General features: G+C 38.9%; 1 protein-coding gene across 1 annotated transcript; it reads right to left on the bottom strand.

Annotated features, from left to right (window-relative positions):
* Window positions 1-18,431: 18,431 nt before the first annotated feature.
* Window positions 18,432-19,046, bottom strand: LOC120770664. The gene has a single exon (XM_040098254.1). It carries the CDS (start codon window positions 19,044-19,046, stop codon window positions 18,432-18,434), a length of 615 nt encoding a protein of 204 aa, XP_039954188.1.
* Window positions 19,047-19,433: the final 387 nt, after the last annotated feature.

Here is a 19,433-nt window from a genome sequence, read left to right as displayed (position 1 = left end):
TAGGTGAAGTGAAAAGTTACGACCACTGCTGTGAAAAAAGGGATATAACAAGAAATATATACATACAGAAACAAAATTAACTTTTAAAACAATATATATGTAAAAATAAAAAAAAGAGAAAAATAAGTTTTTTAAACAAATTATTTAAAAAGTAACCAAAATCAAACGAGGGCGCCGCGTTATAAAAACCTAATACATAATTCGGGCGCGATCGGCCAAAAAACATTAATAACAACACACACCAGGAAAACCGGAACACACAGGCGCGGGACAACAGGACGGGAGAACCGGAGCATTAGGCATAGCGCTATTTCAAAATCTTACTTTCCCCCCAAAACCCCCTGAGGCGTGATAAAGTAAGTGTATCGTTTTCATTTATATTTATTATATGTATGTACATATGTATGATAACCAACGGATTTATATTTAAGATAATCCGTTTGAACGGCACAAACCGCGCAAATTTTAATTATATATATCATCTATATATATAAATCAGTAACAAAAAAATCTTTTATTTGCCTATTTGCTTTCCCCTGTGTTATGAACACACGTAAAAAGCTAATCAAACAACAATTTAATTTCAAGTTCTGTTCCTCAAAACAGCAAGCAGTATATCAAAAATAAATAAGCAAAAGGCACAATAAAAAGACAAGAAGAAAAAGAAAAGAAATAATCAATTCGAACATACATACATACTTATCAACTAAAAACGGCTCCGTATTATATTATACGAAGTTAAAAACTTTAATGTCGTAACATATTGGCAAAACGATGTGAACACTTACGCATGGTGAACTCTCTTTTGATTCGTGTCGCGCAATAACAAAAGACCGCAAAAACAATACCATCATTATATACAAGTTAATATACTTAAATATACTTGAATCTATATGCAGAAAAGGGGAGTATTAAATATAAAATAATCAAATTTGAATATTTGTAATAATTATCCCACATTTATCGATATTTATTAATACATAAACGAGCCGGTACAACAACAAATATATACATATACTTACATTGTCAAATATTTCCTTTTGTCTTCGCTGCCTCCTTTTTTTATATTATAGCGCATACATACAGGCCAGGCACATATACAAAGGGTATTGACGCCTGTAACTACGAAAGTGCATACGAGGGCATACAAATAAGTCCGCAAACAAACAAAAACAAAGTATATATACAAATAAGTCCGCAAACAAACAAAAACAAAGTATATATATTAGAGTGATTCAAAACAAAAAAAATTTTTTTTTTTCGTTTGGTACTCGGAAAAATAGGTTCCTAGACACCTCTAAGAAAGCCTCTCCAAACATGAGTTTTCAATTGTAACGGGAAGGTCCTCCTACATACAGTTTTCTATTTTTTCTTATTATCAGATAGAAAAATTTATATCTCGCTTCCAACTACTTAAAAAAATATATTGTTCCTTAGATTTTGTAGGAAATTGAATGCTCTACAAAAAAGATCTGATATGATTTTTTCGTAAACCCAAACGTTTAAAAGATATTAACAGTTAAAGTTTGATTATTTTTGGGAAAATTTTTAATTTCTTATGAATTTTATAACTCAATGAAAAAAAATTATTATCAATGATGAAACTCACAGTTTTGTAGGAAATTTACTGTTCTATAAAAATGGTTTTATATGATTTTTCGATTAAGTTAAGCGTTTACGAGATATTCATCTTCAAACATCAATGCATATTAGGGTGGATCAAAAAAAAAATTTTTTTTTCGTTTGGTACTCGGAAAAATAGGTTCCTAGACACCTCTAAGAAAGCCTAAAAAAACGATACGAGAATGAAAGAATATTGATCGACCAACCAAGGCGACCAAGTCACCATATTAATGAACTTACCAAAAATCCAGAGAGAAACAAGTGAGGAGTTCATAAAACTTCAATCCACTGTTTCAAATTGTTTGTCGGTTCTATCGACACAGAATATTCCCACAGACAATTGGGACCCCATACTGGTAAACATATGCTCCGCGGCATTACCGGAAAAATCTTTGCTTCTGTGGGAGCAATCGCTCTCATCACGAAGGAAATGCCCAACGTGGCAACAGATGAAAGATTTCTTAACTACCCAATACGAAATTGCGGAAAGGGTAGATAAAAAGACGGTCAGAACCAAAAACGTTCAACACGACCTAAATCGAAGTTTCATTACACCCCAAGCTAGTAACAACAACAGTTTAAACAGAAGCTATTTTAAAAATCAATCGTTCACATCTGAACAAAATAAATTAACGTCGTGCAAACTGTGTAAAGGAGGGCACAAGCTAAAATCTTGCGAAAAATTAAAAAAACTTAATATCAATGAAAGGAACTACTTTGTCAGATCAAAAAGACTCTGTACAAACTGCTTGTCCCACTCACACAATCTCCATAATTGCGAAAGCAAATTCAGCTGCGTATATTGCCACAAAAGGCATCATTCTATGTTGCACATAAACAACTTTCCCAACACACGTCAAAGTAGCGCTTTCTCAAAATGCGCCACTGGTTTAGTTGCAACCGCAACTCCCGAAACACAAAATCCCGAATTTGGCAAGAGGCACCATGCTGCTCCATGGCATTAAAAACTCAAACGCTGCACAGCGAGATTCAAAGTATGGTACTACTACCAACAGCAGTCGTCTCCATCGAACACCGAGGAGAACTGTTTAAACTCAGGGCCTTAATAGACCAAGGATCACAAAGCAGATCCCAACTGCAACACCCCCGCTCAAATAGACCTTCTATTAGGCAGCGACCTTATATCTCAAATTATAATAGAAGGCGTTGAAAAAATTTCGAAAACGCTTCTGGCGCAAAATACTATTTTCGGTTGGGTCCTAAGTGGACTAGTTGCGGAACTAGTCACAACAATGACAACTCAAGTTGAGGAAATCTCAAATGAGTACCTCAATTCACAATTGAGAAAATTTTGGGAGTTTGAAGAACTCCCCCCCATTTCAAGTACAACGCCAGAAGATCAGTATTGTGAAGACTTTTACAAAGCCACAACTACTAGATCAGATAATGGTCGGTATGTCGTACGACTACCTCGAAAACAACAATTTCCAGACACACTCGCCTTAGGTCACTCTCGAACCTCTGCAATACAGCAGTTTCTAAGTATGGAAAAAAGCCTACTTAGAAAAGGTGAGCTTAAAAAAGACTATGAGGTGTCTTAGAAGAATAGCTCCATTTAGACCACATCGAGGAAGTAAGCCCATGCGAAAAAATCATAAAAGGCAAATATTACTCATTCTTTGCCACATCATGCAGTAGTAAAGCCTGACAAAAAAACCACAAAGGTTAGAGTTGTCTTTAATGCCTCGAGATCCACTAGCTCGGGGAATTCCCTAAATGATATTCTATTTACTCGACCCACACACCAACCAGATTTAGTGCTTCTGATATTAAACTGGCGTATATACAAATACGTATTCAATGGGGATGTCGAAAAGATGTATCGACAAATACTGGTACATAAAGAGGATCAAGATTTTCAGCGGATTATTTTCGGAAAATCTGCCAATAGTCCACTACGCGACTTTAAATTGAAAACAGTTACATTTGGCGTAAACTGTGCCCCATATCTAGCCATCCGTACACTCCACGCACTGGCAGAAGACACAAAGTCAGAATTTCCTCTGGCAACAAAAATCTTAAAAACACAAACGTATGTAGACGATATCTTGTCTGGGAGCCACAGCCTCCTACAAGCATACGAGTCCTTATCACAAGTGATAAAGGCCCTCAACACCGCAGGGTTTCCCCTAAAAAAGATCACAGCTAATCACCCAAATATCTTGAAAAATATACCAAACGACAATTTGTTGGATACAAATTTCCTTATATTCGAAAAGGAAAGTACAACAAAAACACTGGTTTCATACACGACTGAGTCCATATCCGCATTATCCGCCATTACAAAACGCCAAATTCTCTCCTCTGTGGCAAAACTTTTCGACCCCGCAGGATGGCTTTCGCCAATTATGATACAAGCGAAAATCTCGATTCAAGAATAATGGCTAGACGGAACTGACTGGGACGAACAAGTGAAACCTCTTCGCTTAGAAAGATGGTCCCAGTTCATTCAGTACAAAGTGGAACTACACGGATTCTGCGACGCCTCTGAAAAGGCATATTGTGCCACTATATATGTGCGCGCACAAAGCGATATTGCAACTACAAGCCACCTACTAGTGGCAAAAGCAAAAGTTGCGCCTCTAAAAACCATAAGTCTACCACGACTTGAACTCTGTGGCGCTCTGCTACTAGCAAAGCTAGTTTCCATGGTGCAGACCCACTTAAACATGGCAAAATACAAATTATATCTATGGTCTGATTCCGAAATACTTCTAGCCTGGTTAGAAAAGCCACCACACGCGTGGAAAACTTATATTTCTAATCGAACGGCGCAACCTAGGATCAGCCACTTGGCGACACGTTGCCAGTGCTGACAATCCTGCTGATCTAGGTACAAGAGGGTCCAACCTCCTGCATCTCGCCACCACCACCCTATGGTGGAATGGCCCCCGGTGGTTAACAGAATCTCCCGATTCCTGGCCACAATCGCCAATGCGCAACATAATTGCCCCCGAAAGTCGAAAAATCGACACCTACCACACAATATTGGATGATAATGACATCCTTGAACGATTTTCATCGTTCCCCCGAGCACTCAGAGTAGTCGCCTATATTCTCAAATTCGTAGAGCGACTCAAACTTAAGGCAAAGGGAGCAACTTGCCCCCAATGCGATACACTGACGCACCAAGACTTAAAAAAAGCAAAGGTCGCTCTTATCGCATCAACCCAAACGCGCTACTTCAGCCGCGAACTGGGGTTACTAAGAGAAGCCAATTGACAAAAAGAGCTCACTCTTAGTACTAAACCCATTTATAGACACGAAACGTCTGCTTCGTGCAAACGGCCGGCTTGCTAATTCCAGCCTTACATATAACGAACGCCACCCCATAATCATACCTGAGAAGTCTCCATTTGCCACATTATTCCTGAAATACATCCACATATTAATGCTACACGCCGAACATCGCCTCATGCAACATATGGTACGACAAGAGTAATACATCCCACGTCTGAAGCCCCAAATCAAGAAATGCATTTTCATGTGCAAGATCTGCACTATGCATAAGCAAAAAATGCGAACGCAGATTATGGCAGCACTTCCACCTGAACGCTGCAATTTCACTCTGCCTTTCACCACCACAGGTGTCGATTTTGCTGGGCCTTTTCAAATAAAGGCGTCCATGCTAAGATCTCCCACTCACATGAAAGGCTATGTGGCTGTCTTTGTATGTTTCACGACAAAGGCAGTCCACCTTGAGCTATGCACTAATCTGACGACAGAGGGTTTCCTCGCGGCATTTGCTCGCTTCGTCGCTCGACGTGGCTTCCCATTCAAAATCATGAGCGATAATGGCAAAACATTCATTGGCTCTCAACGAGCCACAGAGAAACAGTTCGTGGATTTCTTTAAACAAGTATCACCTGACATCGTACAAAAGTACGCCCCCCAAGGTATCAATTGGCAATTTATACCCCCAAGCGCTCCTCATATGGGTGGTTTGTGGGAATCAGCTGTAAAGAGCTTCAAATCTCACTTCAAGAAGATAGCTGGCAGCTACAAATTTAATAATGAGGAATTAACTACATTATTAACTAAAGTCGAAGCCGTTCTCAACTCACGGCCTCTCACGGTTCTCTCGCAATTTCCCTCCGATTTAACAGCCCTAACCCCAGGGCATTTTCTAAAAGGAGCACCCATTCTGACCACACCTGAGCCAGGCGTGGAGTCGCTATCCTTACTAAATAGATGGGAAAGAACTAAAATTCTCCATCATAATTTCAGTCGCCGATGGAAAGAAGACTATATCAAGGACCTCCACAAGAGGTACCGTTGGAAAATTACAGAAAATGCGCCAAAGATTGGAGATTGTGTCCTGATTCAGGACGAGTGTCTCCCACCTACCGAATGGCGGCTCGGCCGCATAGAGAAGCTTCACCAAGGCTCCGACGGTCATATTCGCGTAGTCGATCTCCGTACTCAATCCGGGAAGTTAACAAGACCGCTCGTGAAACTATGCTTTTTACCGACAGCCGATAACATCGAAACGTAAACGAAAAAACCCTCGAATAAACCCGATATAAAAAATATTTTAAAATATCACACAAAACAATCTAATGGTCAATCAGCATGACGTTCCACTTCTGCCACAACGTGGCAGCCATACCCATATCCACTTCATGCAACAAATTTTCAATTAAAATAACACTCTTCTATACAGATAAACATGGATGCAGACATGCCACTCGCTCCGCCGCCAACCACTCGCTCGACTATCCACGTGCCACGCCCAGTGGCAGCTCCAGTTGCGGCAGCCCTAGTTGCGGCTGGCCCAGTCGCAGCTCCTCGAACCACCACATCAAAGGGTCCGCGTAGTGGAACGCGAGCACTGCCTTCAACGCTCATATCAGCAGCAGAGCCGGAGCGCATCAGGTGCCCAATATGTCGTCGACCGCACCGGTTGATGCAGTGCGCCATTTTTAAAGTTTTGCCACCACAGCAAAGGCTGCGTGTCGTCCAGGCACACGGCCACTGCCTCAATTGTCTGGCACCTACCCACACTACCCAGGAGTGTACCTCGGGAAACGTGTGCCAGATATGTATGTAGCCTCACCGCACCATGCTGCACCGAACCACCATTCCCGACATCGGTCAACAATCTGGAAGCCACCACCGTGGTGCAGTACGACAACAAAAACCCGGAATGAACGATCGCGTCGACAGCCAACCACATCATCCACCCGTATTCAGCGGCAACAGAATGGGACGTCGACAAGACGCCAGCAACAAACGCCCCGTCCGCGCCGCACCTCAGGCCACGCTCCAGCAGCTGCAACGACTTCTTGGCTGAAATATTCGCCTAGTTGTGTGAACGTGGATTTAGGGCTGTGACAACACTGCTTACTAAAAATAGAAATCGTTTGCTTGTTACCGAACGTGGCGACTTGCGACTGTTCTTGAGTAAATTGGAACGTGATATTAACAAACTTATTAAACAGCATTAGATTTATCCTTCATATTAGTTTTTATATATGGATCGATTATTTTAGTTTTATTTTTAATAAAATATTCTCTGTTTTAATACTATAAAGTTGTGTTTCAATAATCATTCTTATTGGCAGGTGGAGCCCGTAAGAGTTAACTTGAGACCTAAGCGCCGTTTTATGTTACCTACTGCGCTCAGGTTTCAAGTTGCTGGTTATAGTAAAAGTTTCGTTTGGAATTCTCCGTTAATGTACATATATAGGTCACAATAATTAATTTGAAGTTATAGTGGTTTTTAATAGGTGAAAAAATGGGGGCGCTAAAAAAATATTTATTCTCAAAGTGTGCGGTAGACAAAATAAGTTTGGGAACCACTGGCATATAGCTTTCATACAAACTGAACACATATGTAGTTACTAAGAGAAATACACCTGTGAAGGGTATTTAGCTTCGGTGCAACCGAAGCTTTTTTAATTTTAGGCAAGTTCATTAGTGTCGTTACTTGTTTATCGACCAGTACTCTTTCGTTTTCGTATCTAGCTTTTAGAGCTTCCCAAGCCAAATTGCAATTATCGTCATTTAATGCGAAATAGTCAAATCGCCTGCTTGACCTTTTGTTTTGTATCAGGGGTGATACAGTTTTTGTGCTTTTGAAAGTTGCGGATGGTTGATGTAAACGGCTGTAGACATGTCCCAGAAGGACGGCCATTCTTCATAACCTCCATAGAATGTTTCTGTGTCACATGCGGGCACCTCAAGGTGAATGCCTGAACCTGCCTCTTGATATTGTTGCATTTGTGGCAACTCTACTCTCAGTAGTGGAGTAGTTGCAATTGCTTTTATTAGCTTTAATTGATCGGAGATCATAGCTTTTGTCTCTCCATACTGGCCGAAGCAGTTTCCGTAAATATCGTAAGCCGATGATTTAAAATTATGTGACAAGTCTGAATCGTCAGATTCTAGTATGGCGTCATGAGCCGCTTGGAGGCTAAACATTTTTAAGACTTTGGCTTTTTATTTCTAATAATGATTCAGAGATTTCGTGAATCGGTGAGAAGGCAAATCTAGGGCAGTATCTCATTAAACTGTCACTTTCTGAAATGAATTTAGAAACCTGTTTTGAGCGTATAGCTCATTCAGGTATATTTTGATTGTTATCAACTTTTATAATATTTGAATTTTTTTGTTAATATCGTATTGTATTTAAATGAAAGGATGTTATTTTTTTGAAATAATGGAACAATTTTTTTTAATGTTCGTTAAGTAATTAAATTGTAAAATTTAAGATTCTAATATAAAAACAAGTAAGGAAGCGCTAAGTTCGAGTGTCACCGAACATTTTATACTCTCGCATGATAAAGTGATAATCGAGATTTCATTATCCGTCATTTACATATTTTTTATTTTGCTGTAAAGTTAATTAGATTAGTAGTTCCTGAGATATGGTTTTTGGTCCATAAGTGGGCGACGCCACGCCCATTTTCAACTTTTAAAAAAAGCCTGGGTGCAGCTTCCTTCTGCCATTTCTTCCGTAAAATTTAGTGTTTCTGATGTTTTTTGTTAGTCGGTTAACGCACTTTTAGTGATTTTGAACATAACCTTTGTATGGGAGGTGAGCGTGGTTATTGTCCGATTTCTTCCATTTTTGAACTGTATATGGAAATGCCTGAAGGAAACGACTCTATAGAGTTTGGTTCACATAGCTATAGCAGTTTCCGAGACATGTACAAAAAACTTAGTAGGGGGCGGGGCCACACCCACTTTTCGAAAAAAATATGCCCCTCTTTAATGCGATCCTTTGTGCCAAATTGCACTTTAAGATCTTTATTTATGGCTTAGTTGTGACACTTTACAGGTTTTCGGTTTTCGCCATTTTGTGGGCGTGGCAGTTGGCCGATTTTGCCCATCTTCGAACTTACCAAGTTTCATCATGATATCTCAATTTTTACTCAAGTTACAGCTTGCACGGACGGACAGACAGGCATCCGGATTTCAACTCTACTCGTCACCCTGATCACTTTGGTATATATAACCCTATATCTGACTCTTTAATGTTAGGACTTACAAACAACCGTTATGTGAACAAAACTATAATACTCCCCTTAGCAACTTTGTTGCGAGAGTATAATTATGAAATACACATAAAATATGGTGGAGCGTCTACGCAACATTTTAAAATTTAAGATTTTTCTTAATATGAGTCAAGTTTCCTATAGTTCTTCAGGATCTCTTTTAAGGCTGCTTGTATGGAATGGGAAAATAACATAAAATGCTCCAGGTTGGTTTTTAATTTTGGAAATAGAAAATAGTGGATATAGATACCAAATACGGATATCTGTTTTTTCAACAAATTCACTAAATGGTATGTAAATGAAGAGGTAATCGCAAGGACTGAGATCCATTTTGAAGTTAGTGATGAATAATTTTACTAAAATTTGCAAACAAAATGTTTTTGTTATAACTATACGAACTGTTTAGAGAATGTAATAATACGTCGTTTTTAGTACTTACTATAATATTATTCAATATATATAGAATACAGCCTTAAAAATTAAAAATAATCAAAACTAAATATGGAAAATGTTCTAAGTGAGATCATAGAAGCCACATTAAAGCTCCATAAAGTAGATAAAGGAGAGCCAGAGCTTCAACGTGAAGAAACCCGAATAAGAGAATGAAAGTTCTCTCCTGGAGATGATTGGCTACGATGCGGTAAACTTGCGCCATGATAAAATAAGGTTAAAAGCTCTATTGAGCTGCAGGAAGATTAATACAGAATAAACCCAAGCCAGATTGCACAGTGTTTAATTAGATGACCAGTTTAGCATTTACGTATGTATAGTTTGTTATAAATCACTAACACTAGCATGTTGTATTGTATGGTATCCAATATATTATGGAGAACACACTACTGCTTTAATTAAAATAAAAATCTTTTTATATACTGTGGTTTTTTTAACAATTTTATTTATAAATTTAATTTATATTTTATAAAGATTTAATAAAGACACTGATTTGCCGGAGCTGACGATCGAAGTTCCGCGAATCGAGGTCGAATTGGATAATCGCGATAGAGTGTTGAAGCGGCGCAGTATATAAACGAATCTCTTGTAAACGAAAGTTGATGTGCGCAGTGTGTCGAACGAATTGCTTAGAACGAAGTGCCTCTGCTTTCCCGTTGTCCATCCTTTTTGTGAAGTGCGTTGGTGTACAGATGTGGTGAGTTGTGTTGGTGTTGTGTAGTGTTATGGTGTCATCGGCTGTGGTATATTAGCTGCGTCCTGCTAGAGTGCACCAATTTTCCCGGATAAAGTTGGTGGATGCTTAACTCATTAAAGCAAAAGGATTCATACAACTAATACAAAAACAAATTAATACTATAACTGTAAAATAATAAATATATTTAAAAAAAAATCGAAAAGTTTATTGAAAAAAAAATATATAAAATTAATTTAATTTTTTGAAGCAAAATTTTCCTTACCTCACTCCACAGTACAGTAGGTCACAGATTCACTTCTAGCTAGTAAACACCATCAGCGATAAATGTATGCCTGCATTTGTATACATTCCCCTATTCGCTATGACTCACATGCACTCGCCTTCATACATTTGTCTTAACCATCGGCTCCTTCACACCGCCTGTGTCATATTCTCTGTTTCCTGGCATCTGTTCGCTGCCCGTCCCCAAACACTTTCTTTTTCTGCAATTAATTGAATTAATTTTTTCTTTCAAAGCACGTCTCCAGTGCCCCCATATGCTTGCCGCCCCCGTCGCTTGGAAATAAATATCCGTAGCACTACGAACACCATTTCAGTTTTTTTTCCCCTTAATTTATCGGCCTGTCTTTCTCGCAAGTTGAGTTTTGTACTTATGAAGAATATTTCCTTCAGTTCGCTCGCAGTGCCTGTATTGGGACGTGTCCGGACTTTGTGGTATAGCTGAGTATTTAAGAAATAAGTATTTTTGTTTGACGGGACAGAGTCACTGTCTTAAGTGCATTTAATAATATTACGTTTAGTCCATCCGTTTATGAGACTGGCCACAGAAAAAGAAGAACTAGACCAGAAAAGTTTGTGGAATTCAAATCGCAGATGAAGATAGGATTTAGGAGTAATCTCAAGCACCATCAGCAGCATATGTTAGGTTATGTTATGTTCGATGACTGTTGTGAAGACATATGAATATGACTTCTTTAATTCGAACTTATAAGTCAGCACAGTGACTATTCGGAAATAAAATTTTTTTCAGGGGTTTAATACCATTGACATCCCAGCGCTGACCAAGCTCTGGCTAAGACCAGCTATAACACACGAGGTGAGAGAAATACTGAACCGTTCTCATTCTACTGATAGTGCGGCTAGGGTACCTTTCCTTGCCTAGTCCTATCACAAAGCGACTCGATGCCATTAATAACGAGGTTAGTCATTCCGTAACAAGCCCTAATTGCACTATCAGTGAGCGCAAAATTAGTATCACCCCCTGCTATCAGATTTAATCTACTGCTGACAGCAACCTCGGATTTAAAAACACTACAATAGTAAGGAAGTGTGAAACTGAAGTTGATGAAGAGCTTCCGGCAATATATCCCTCCAGAAACGTTTTCGCACACTCTTCGACTCACCCATAAAGAAGCTCATTCTCATTCACCTCCAACGGCTATTATTCTCCCCAGTATAAAGTCAAAGCAGGTGACACTTCTCAAATACTTAAACTTGTGTTCATTTCGAAACCCAGATTCTCTGAGTCTAATGACAAAACTCGTGCCCATACATCTTTCGACGATATCCATATAAATGGTCGAAAATTTATATTCCGTTACAACAGTTTGAAAAAATTTTGGAATTAAAATGGAGAAAATTGTTTCGAAAATTGTTTTCTTCGTTCGAAACCAAGCACAAAATATAATTAACATTAATGTAAAGATATGTATGTCTGCTGACTTTTTTGGAGTGGTCGACTTAAGTTTTAATTTTCAGACCTATTTCATAAAGCATAACAGCAGTAAGAGTGCCCTAAGGGAATTTCATATCCTCACAAAAGGAATGAGATAGAAAACAGAGAAACTCGTTTTGCATTTTAAGACTTTCAATCTCTTGGGGCGGGTTTTATCGGAAGGGTTGTGCACTTCGACTCAAAAGTTTCCTAATTTGGTTTCAAAATAAAAGTGTGAAGCTCCTGATAAAAGACATTGGATATGCAGTTAGTTTAGCTTTGCTTAGCAAATATATTCGAGAAACTAGTATGTTTAAAATGTGACCACATAATTCTGAGTTTCAAATATTTATTTTTTGTTATAGAAGGAAAACGAATGTAAATAATTTGTGGCAACGAGATCGTATTCGTTTCGACTTTCTCCACTATTTTATTTTTCGTAATGTTTTGACACCTTCTTGGAAAATAGTGAATCAGATTGGTCACTCCTCGTTTTTAGGCTATCCAAACTTAAGGCCACAGCTGTTCCTTGCTTTTTAGACTAACCAGACTTCAGTTCACTGCTCTCGTACCAACAACTTAACTGGCCTTTGTGGCCTCGGCAGACAAGAATTAAATCTCTACTTGCTCTTATAACTTTGATTTTCAGGCATTTTATTTGTAATGTTCATAGACCTTTGCAAAATCTTCCCAACTCTTCAGCTAGTGAATCTCTTATCTCTTTGTTTGAAGGTATTTACCATTTGTGCCTTTTTAGTGTTGTTTTCTTTGTCTCTTCAATGAGTTCAATATAAATTGATTTTATGATCCTCTTGGCCTACTCTGCAAATATCGACCTACTTAAGACCGATTCGAGCTCAGCTAAACAAGCACGTGCTTTGACAGATTGAATGCACGGGCGAAATGTGTTCCGGAGACATAGAAAGCAAAGCAAAATGTAAACGATTTAAGTGTAGTACTTTAAGTAAATGTAAGTTTTGTGAGATTTGAGGCATAAAAGATATCTACATACATTTGGAGTAAACCGAATGCTCCAGATAAACACAAAACTTCCATTGTAAGCATACACCTTTGGTAAAACTTGTAGACACAGCCTCTCAACTTTGCCAGATTATTATGACTATTTACCACTGTCATTTAGATTACACTACCTCGTAGACGCTATATTACCACAAAAAATATTAAAACATTTTACATTCTTCTATCACTATTTTCTACTTTTATTTTCGCTGTATTCATTCAATTACCACGTCCTTACCTCCTATCCGCTCTCGCGTAGTGAGTTAAACTTTTTCGTTTTCGAGTTCATCTAAAGCGTACAGGAGAGTAATAATGCAAGAAATTATGAAACCTTTTTCTAGCAACTTAATTAAAAATTTCAGGCACGTTCCAATGCCACCAAGCAAACACACACACACGCTTACATGTATACGCAGAGCATTACGCTTCAATGCTTTCATTCCTTGACTTGCTCATTTGTGTAAGGTTTTCGAAATGGCTGCTGCAGCTTTAGTCTTGGCCGCGTCTAATAATTTATAAGTTAGCCATAACTAAAATACAGATAAGCAACAAAGTTTGCAAGTGCACTTGTGCCGACAACAACAATAACTATAGAAATATTTTAGAAATAATACTTTCAGAGGAGAGACTTTGAATCTGAAAATTTATATTGGAAATTGGATATAAATAATCTGCTAGGTGATATTAATTTCTCTATCTCTCCCGCGAGACGGTGAGTTGAGAAATGGAAAAGAAAATGTATGCCATGTTATATGCCATGTATGTATGTGTTCTTTCGACCTGGTTTAGATTATCGCCATCTCTTTGTAGTCTATTCCTACTGAATGAGTGAAGTTTGCTTTTACTAAAGACGGGCGACTTTAGTTTAGCTTCTATCTATTTAGTCAACTTCTACCACAAGCTTTTGCATTAAAATCTACTCTATTCACAAATTTCGCATTAAAATCATTCATATACTACATCCAATTGGATTCGTCTTAACCGTCATCTGCTCCGCCAACTTAAAAATTACGAGAGAAGAGTGTACTCCGAAAACTGCTATGATTTCAACAAAGGCAGACTTAGTATGAATACACCAACCATTTTTGCAGAGTGTCACCTCTACGTAACGGAATACCTCGGAATATCTACATCCCAGGGTTCAACCAAATTCAGATTAGTCATCACAATCATAGTTAACAAAAGGCATAGGTCATTGCGGGAAGGGAAAGCTGTCTTACGGGCGTCAAATGTAAATATGAAATTGTGTTTCGTATGATTGTCTATCTTCAACTTCTAGTTTTGATTTTTTTATACTCTCGCAACAATGTTGCTAACGAGAGTATTATAGTTTTGTTCACATAACGGTTGTTTGTAAGTCCTAAAACTAAAAGAGTCAGATATAGGGTTATATATACCAAAGTGATCAGGGTGACGAGTAGAGTCGAAATCCGGATGTCTGTCTGTCCGTCCGTCCGTCTATCCGTCCGTCTGTCCGTCCGTCCGTGCAAGCTGTAACTTGAGTAAAAATTGAGATATCATTATGAAACTTAGTACACGTATTCCTTGGCTCTATATGAAGGTTATGTTCGAAGATGGGCAAAATCGGCCCACTGCCACGCCCACAAAATGGCGGAAACCGAAAACCTATAAAGTGTCATAACTAAGCCATAAATAAAGATATTAAAGTGAAATTTGGCACAAAGAATCGCATTAGGGAGGGGCATATATGGACGTAATTTTTTTGGAAAAGTGGGCGTGGCCCCGCCCCCTACTAAGTTTTTTGTACATATCTCGGAAACTACTATAGCTATGTCAACCAAACTCTACAGAGTCGTTTTCTTCAGACATTTACATATACAGTTCAAAAATGGAAGAAATCGGATAATAACCACGCCCACCTCCCATACAAAGGTTATGTTCAAAATCACTAAAAGTGCGTTACCCGACTAACAAAAAACGTCAGGAACACTAAATTTTACGGAAGAAGTAGCAGAAGGAAGCTGCACCCAGGCCTTTTTTAAAAATTGAAAATGGGCGTGGCGTCGCCCACTTATGGACCAAGAACCATATCTCAGGAGCTACTAGACCGATTTCAATGAAATTCGGTATATAATATGTTCTTAACACCCTGATGACATGTACGAAATATGGGTGAAATCGGTTCGCAACCACGCCTTCTTCCAATATAAAGCTATTTTGAATTCCCTCTGATGCCTTCTCTGTATAATACGAGTATAAACATTAGGAACCAATGATGATAGCGGAATAAAACTTTACAAAAATACGGTATTTGAAAAATATGTAAATGACGTATTATGAAATCTCGATTATCACTTTACCACGCGAGAGTATAAAATGTTCGGTGACACCCGAACTTAGCCCTTCCTTACTTGTTATTTTATTCGCTCGATATACAAAATGCAGTTTGTGAAGTCCTTTCGAAGTGCTAAACGAAGATACAATTTTGACCCCTTCTAGTCGAACGGTACCGGTTTTACAAATATTTCTATTAACTTTTCTTATTGGTATTATAAGCCGAGGTTTAAGTGCCCTCTATGTCTTTTCGGAATTTATTTTATAACATCTCCGTTGAAAACTTGAATAGGCCTCTCTGCCTTGTAACCAAACTTTCTTCTTCCCTAAAAAAAATTTATACAATCCACTTTGTTCTTCAATTCACTGATCCAATACTACATATGTAAAATCATATCGTAATCTCAGTAATCTTCGGTACTCTATTGTACTTTTACACTCCACAATTGAATCCAAGAACCTTTCTTCAAATTGGCAAGCCGTGGGATAACCCGAACCCGTGCGATTGTATAATCTTTCTGAACCAGAGTGGAACTTAACTCAGAACTACTTGCTTTTGGAAATTTTCTCAGCTTAATTTTGTGTCTAAACACAGTCCAATAGGCCTACACGCGTTACGGCTAAATATGTTTTCGTATGAGTTAGGCCAAAGCTATATAGAGGAATGCTTGGTGGAATCATCTTCACACTTTTTCTTCTATTGTCAAGCTTTTGCAGATTGGGATTGAATTATTTCGAATCACTTACCTTTGGTGAACCTAGGAAAGCAGTCGGGATTGTTATTAGCTGCTTTAAAGTATTTCTTGGCGAGTCATTGTGTAAGCTCAGAAACGTTTTGTCAAACTTTTAGAAGCTTGTGACTCATTTCTTGTAGTTTTAGTAACACAAAGGATCATCTTTCGCAGCTGGTCAGGTGAGATCCTGCAACATTTTGTGGGAAGAGCAGCCGCACGATCTAGCCTAACCTAACCCATAAGTCGAAAGTACTTCTGATTGTATCTCATTTATAAGCGCACTAATATAGTTGAATTTTTAGTGCATTGAATCCTTGGTCTTTTTCCGTTATCTACCAGTATATACGTCACCAATGACTGCCACAGTAAATATTGCTTTCCAACGCCTCCAATTTATTTCTTATGGACATAGTGATTCTATGTATCTCTGGCGTAGACAACTTCAATATCTTTGAAACTTAACAAGTGATGTGGAGAGGAAACAATTTTAATGTGAACGTTCTATTTATAAGTTATTTATCTGTTGTGAGTTCTGGACAAAATTTGTATTGTTTTATAAATATCTTAAATATTGATCTGAAATTTTGCTCGTGCCCATTTTTGCCTGAACCGGCGATATCGGACCACAATAGCATACAGCTCCCACACATACTGAACGATAAAAAACGTGGCGTTGTATAGAAACCTTTTTTTTGTCAAACTAATTTCACAAAATTTGGCAGTGATTTTTATTTAAAGCAACGGGGCAATAGTTTGGAGAAGCTGCTCAGATCGACCCACTATACCTAGCGAAAATAGTCTCAAGCTTTTTTGAGAACTAATAAATTAATTGGGATGCGCGATTCGTTATGAACGTGCGAAATTGCCTGTGCCTTTGCGATTTTTTAAAAAATGCCGATAAAAAAAGACGACCGTTCTCGATTCTGGTTATTATACAAGTGAATTCTTTATTAAACGGATTTCATGGCTTAGCTTAAAAATTAACCTAACGGCATAATCTAGTGGTAAGTATGTACATATAAGAGAGGGGTAAGTATAGGTAGATATAATTCAGCAATCTTATAATCCACGGTAATAGAGCCTCCTAATACATTGGTAATAGATGTTTTCTTTTTGTACTCTCGCAACAAAGTTGCTAAGGAGAGCATTATAGTTTTGTTCACATAACGGTTGTTTGTAAGTCCTAAAACTAAAAGAGTCAGATATAGGGTTATATATACCAAAATGATCAGGGTGACGAGTAGAGTTGAAATCCGGATGTCTGTCTGCCCGTCCGTCTGTCCGTCCGTCCGCTAAGTTCGAAGATGGGCAAAATCGGCCAACTGCCACGGCCAAAAATGGCGGAAATCGAAAACCTATAAAGTGTCATAACTAACCTATAAATAAAGGTATTAAAGTGAAATTTGGCACAAAGAATCGCATTAGGGAGGGGCATATTTGGACGTAATTTTTTTTGAAAAAGTGGGCGTGGCCCCGCCCCTACTAAGTTTTTTGTACATATCTAGGAAACTACTATAGCTATATCAACCAAATTCTATAGAATCATTTCCATATACAGTTCAAAAATGGAAGAAGTCGGATAATAACCTCGCCCACCTCCCAAACAAAGGTTATGTTGAAAATCACTAAAAGTGCGTTAGCCGACTAACAAAAAACATCAGAAACACTAAATTTTACGGAAGAAATGGCAGAAGGAAGCTGCAGCCAGGCTTTTTTAAAAATTGAAAATGGGCGTGGCGTCACCCACTTATGGACCAAAAACCATATCTCGGGAACTACCCGACCGATTGCAATGAAATTCGGTATGTAATATTTTCTTAACACCCCGATGACATGTACAAAATATGGGTGAAATCAGTTCACACCCAAGCCTTCTTCCAATATAACGCTATTTTTAATTCCATCTGATGCCTTCTCTGTATTATATACATATATGTACATTAGGAACCAATGATGATAGCGGAATAAAACTTTACACAAATACTGTATATGAAAAATATGTAAATGACTGATAATGACATCTCGATTATCACTTTATCGTGCGAGAGTATAAAATGTTCGGTGACACCCGAACTTAGCTCTTCATTACTTGCGTGTTAATATAAAAAGGGTAAGTATTTACATGATATAAAAAACAACATTTAATAATATTCATAGATTCTTTAATTAATTTTACAAATTTCTTTTTAAACCATTATTTTTAGACGTATAAAGTCGCTTGACGCAACACCGGCCACCTTGACAGGATCATGATCCTTCAACTTCGATAGGCAGCAGGGCTAGCTTGTGAATAGGGCGCTTAATGGTGCCTGCCTTGGTTGTCACGTCTGCCACTCGCACCTTTCCGTCTCGTCCCTATACGGTTGCGGCGATTCGTCCTAGTGCCCACCGCTGCGGTGGCGTGTTGTCTTCGTGGACGAGGGCGAGATCCCCGGCTGCAGGTTGCGTTTTGGGTACAGCCATTTGTTGAGCTCCTGAAGACTGGTAATGTACGTTTTGGACCACTGTCGCCAAAACTGTTGCTTTAGACAGTAAACAAGTTGCCAAATCTCGCAATAGCGAATTGGGTCCTTTGACACTTGTGACGGTGGTAAGGCTCGGAGGGAGCACCCTATTAGTAGGTGTGCTGGAGTCAATGCTTCGCCGTCGTTGGGATCCTGGCTCAACGGTGCGAGGGGCCGAGAGTTGAGGATGGCCTCTACTTCGTCCAGCAGTGTTCCTAGCTCTTCGGCGATGAGCAGCACGTTGCCCATTGCGCGTACGGCGAGGTGCTTGGCGGACTTCACTGCCGCTTCCCATAACCCGCCGAAGTGCGGCGCCCTCGGTGGTATAAAGGCGAATTTGAACCCTTCTTCGGCGGCGAATTCCATTACTTCCGGAGACTGGGACAGAAACGCCTCTTTTAGTTCGCGCAACTTGCGATCGGCGCCGACGAAGTTGGTTGCGTTGTCGCTGTATAACGTCTGTGGTATTCCTTGGCGACCAATTAACATTTTTAGGGCGAGAATAAAGGAATTAGTTGATAAGCCAGAAACTAATTCTACGTGTACTGCTTTAGACGTGAAACAAACGAAAACTGCGATATAGGTTTTTACGGGTAGTGTCCGCGTATTTTTAATGTAGCATAAATTAGACCACAAAAATCTACGCCACATATGAGAAATGGTCGTAGCGCTCGAAGTCTTTCAACTGGCAAGTTTCCCATTATTTGGGTTTGTAACTTCGGCTTATAGTGAAAACAGTGTGTACAGTTTCTTACGGTTCTACTGCATGCTTCTCTTGCATTAATCAGCCATATGCGTTCTCGAAGAAGTGCAACCAACGCTTTTGACCCTGCGTGGTGATCTCGAAAGTGCAGGAACCGTAAATAATTGATAACG

The sequence above is a fragment of the Bactrocera tryoni genome, chromosome 3, assembly GCF_016617805.1.
Source record: "Bactrocera tryoni isolate S06 chromosome 3, CSIRO_BtryS06_freeze2, whole genome shotgun sequence".
Classification (NCBI taxonomy): Eukaryota; Metazoa; Arthropoda; class Insecta; order Diptera; family Tephritidae; genus Bactrocera; species Bactrocera tryoni.
Note: the sequence above shows the minus strand (reverse complement) of the source record. Positions and strands in the feature narration are given on the sequence as shown.

Coding starts and splice junctions, on each gene's coding strand:
- LOC120770664 (XM_040098254.1), bottom strand. CDS start 19,046: ATGTTAATTGGTCGCCAAGGAATACCACAGACGTTATACAGCGACAAC.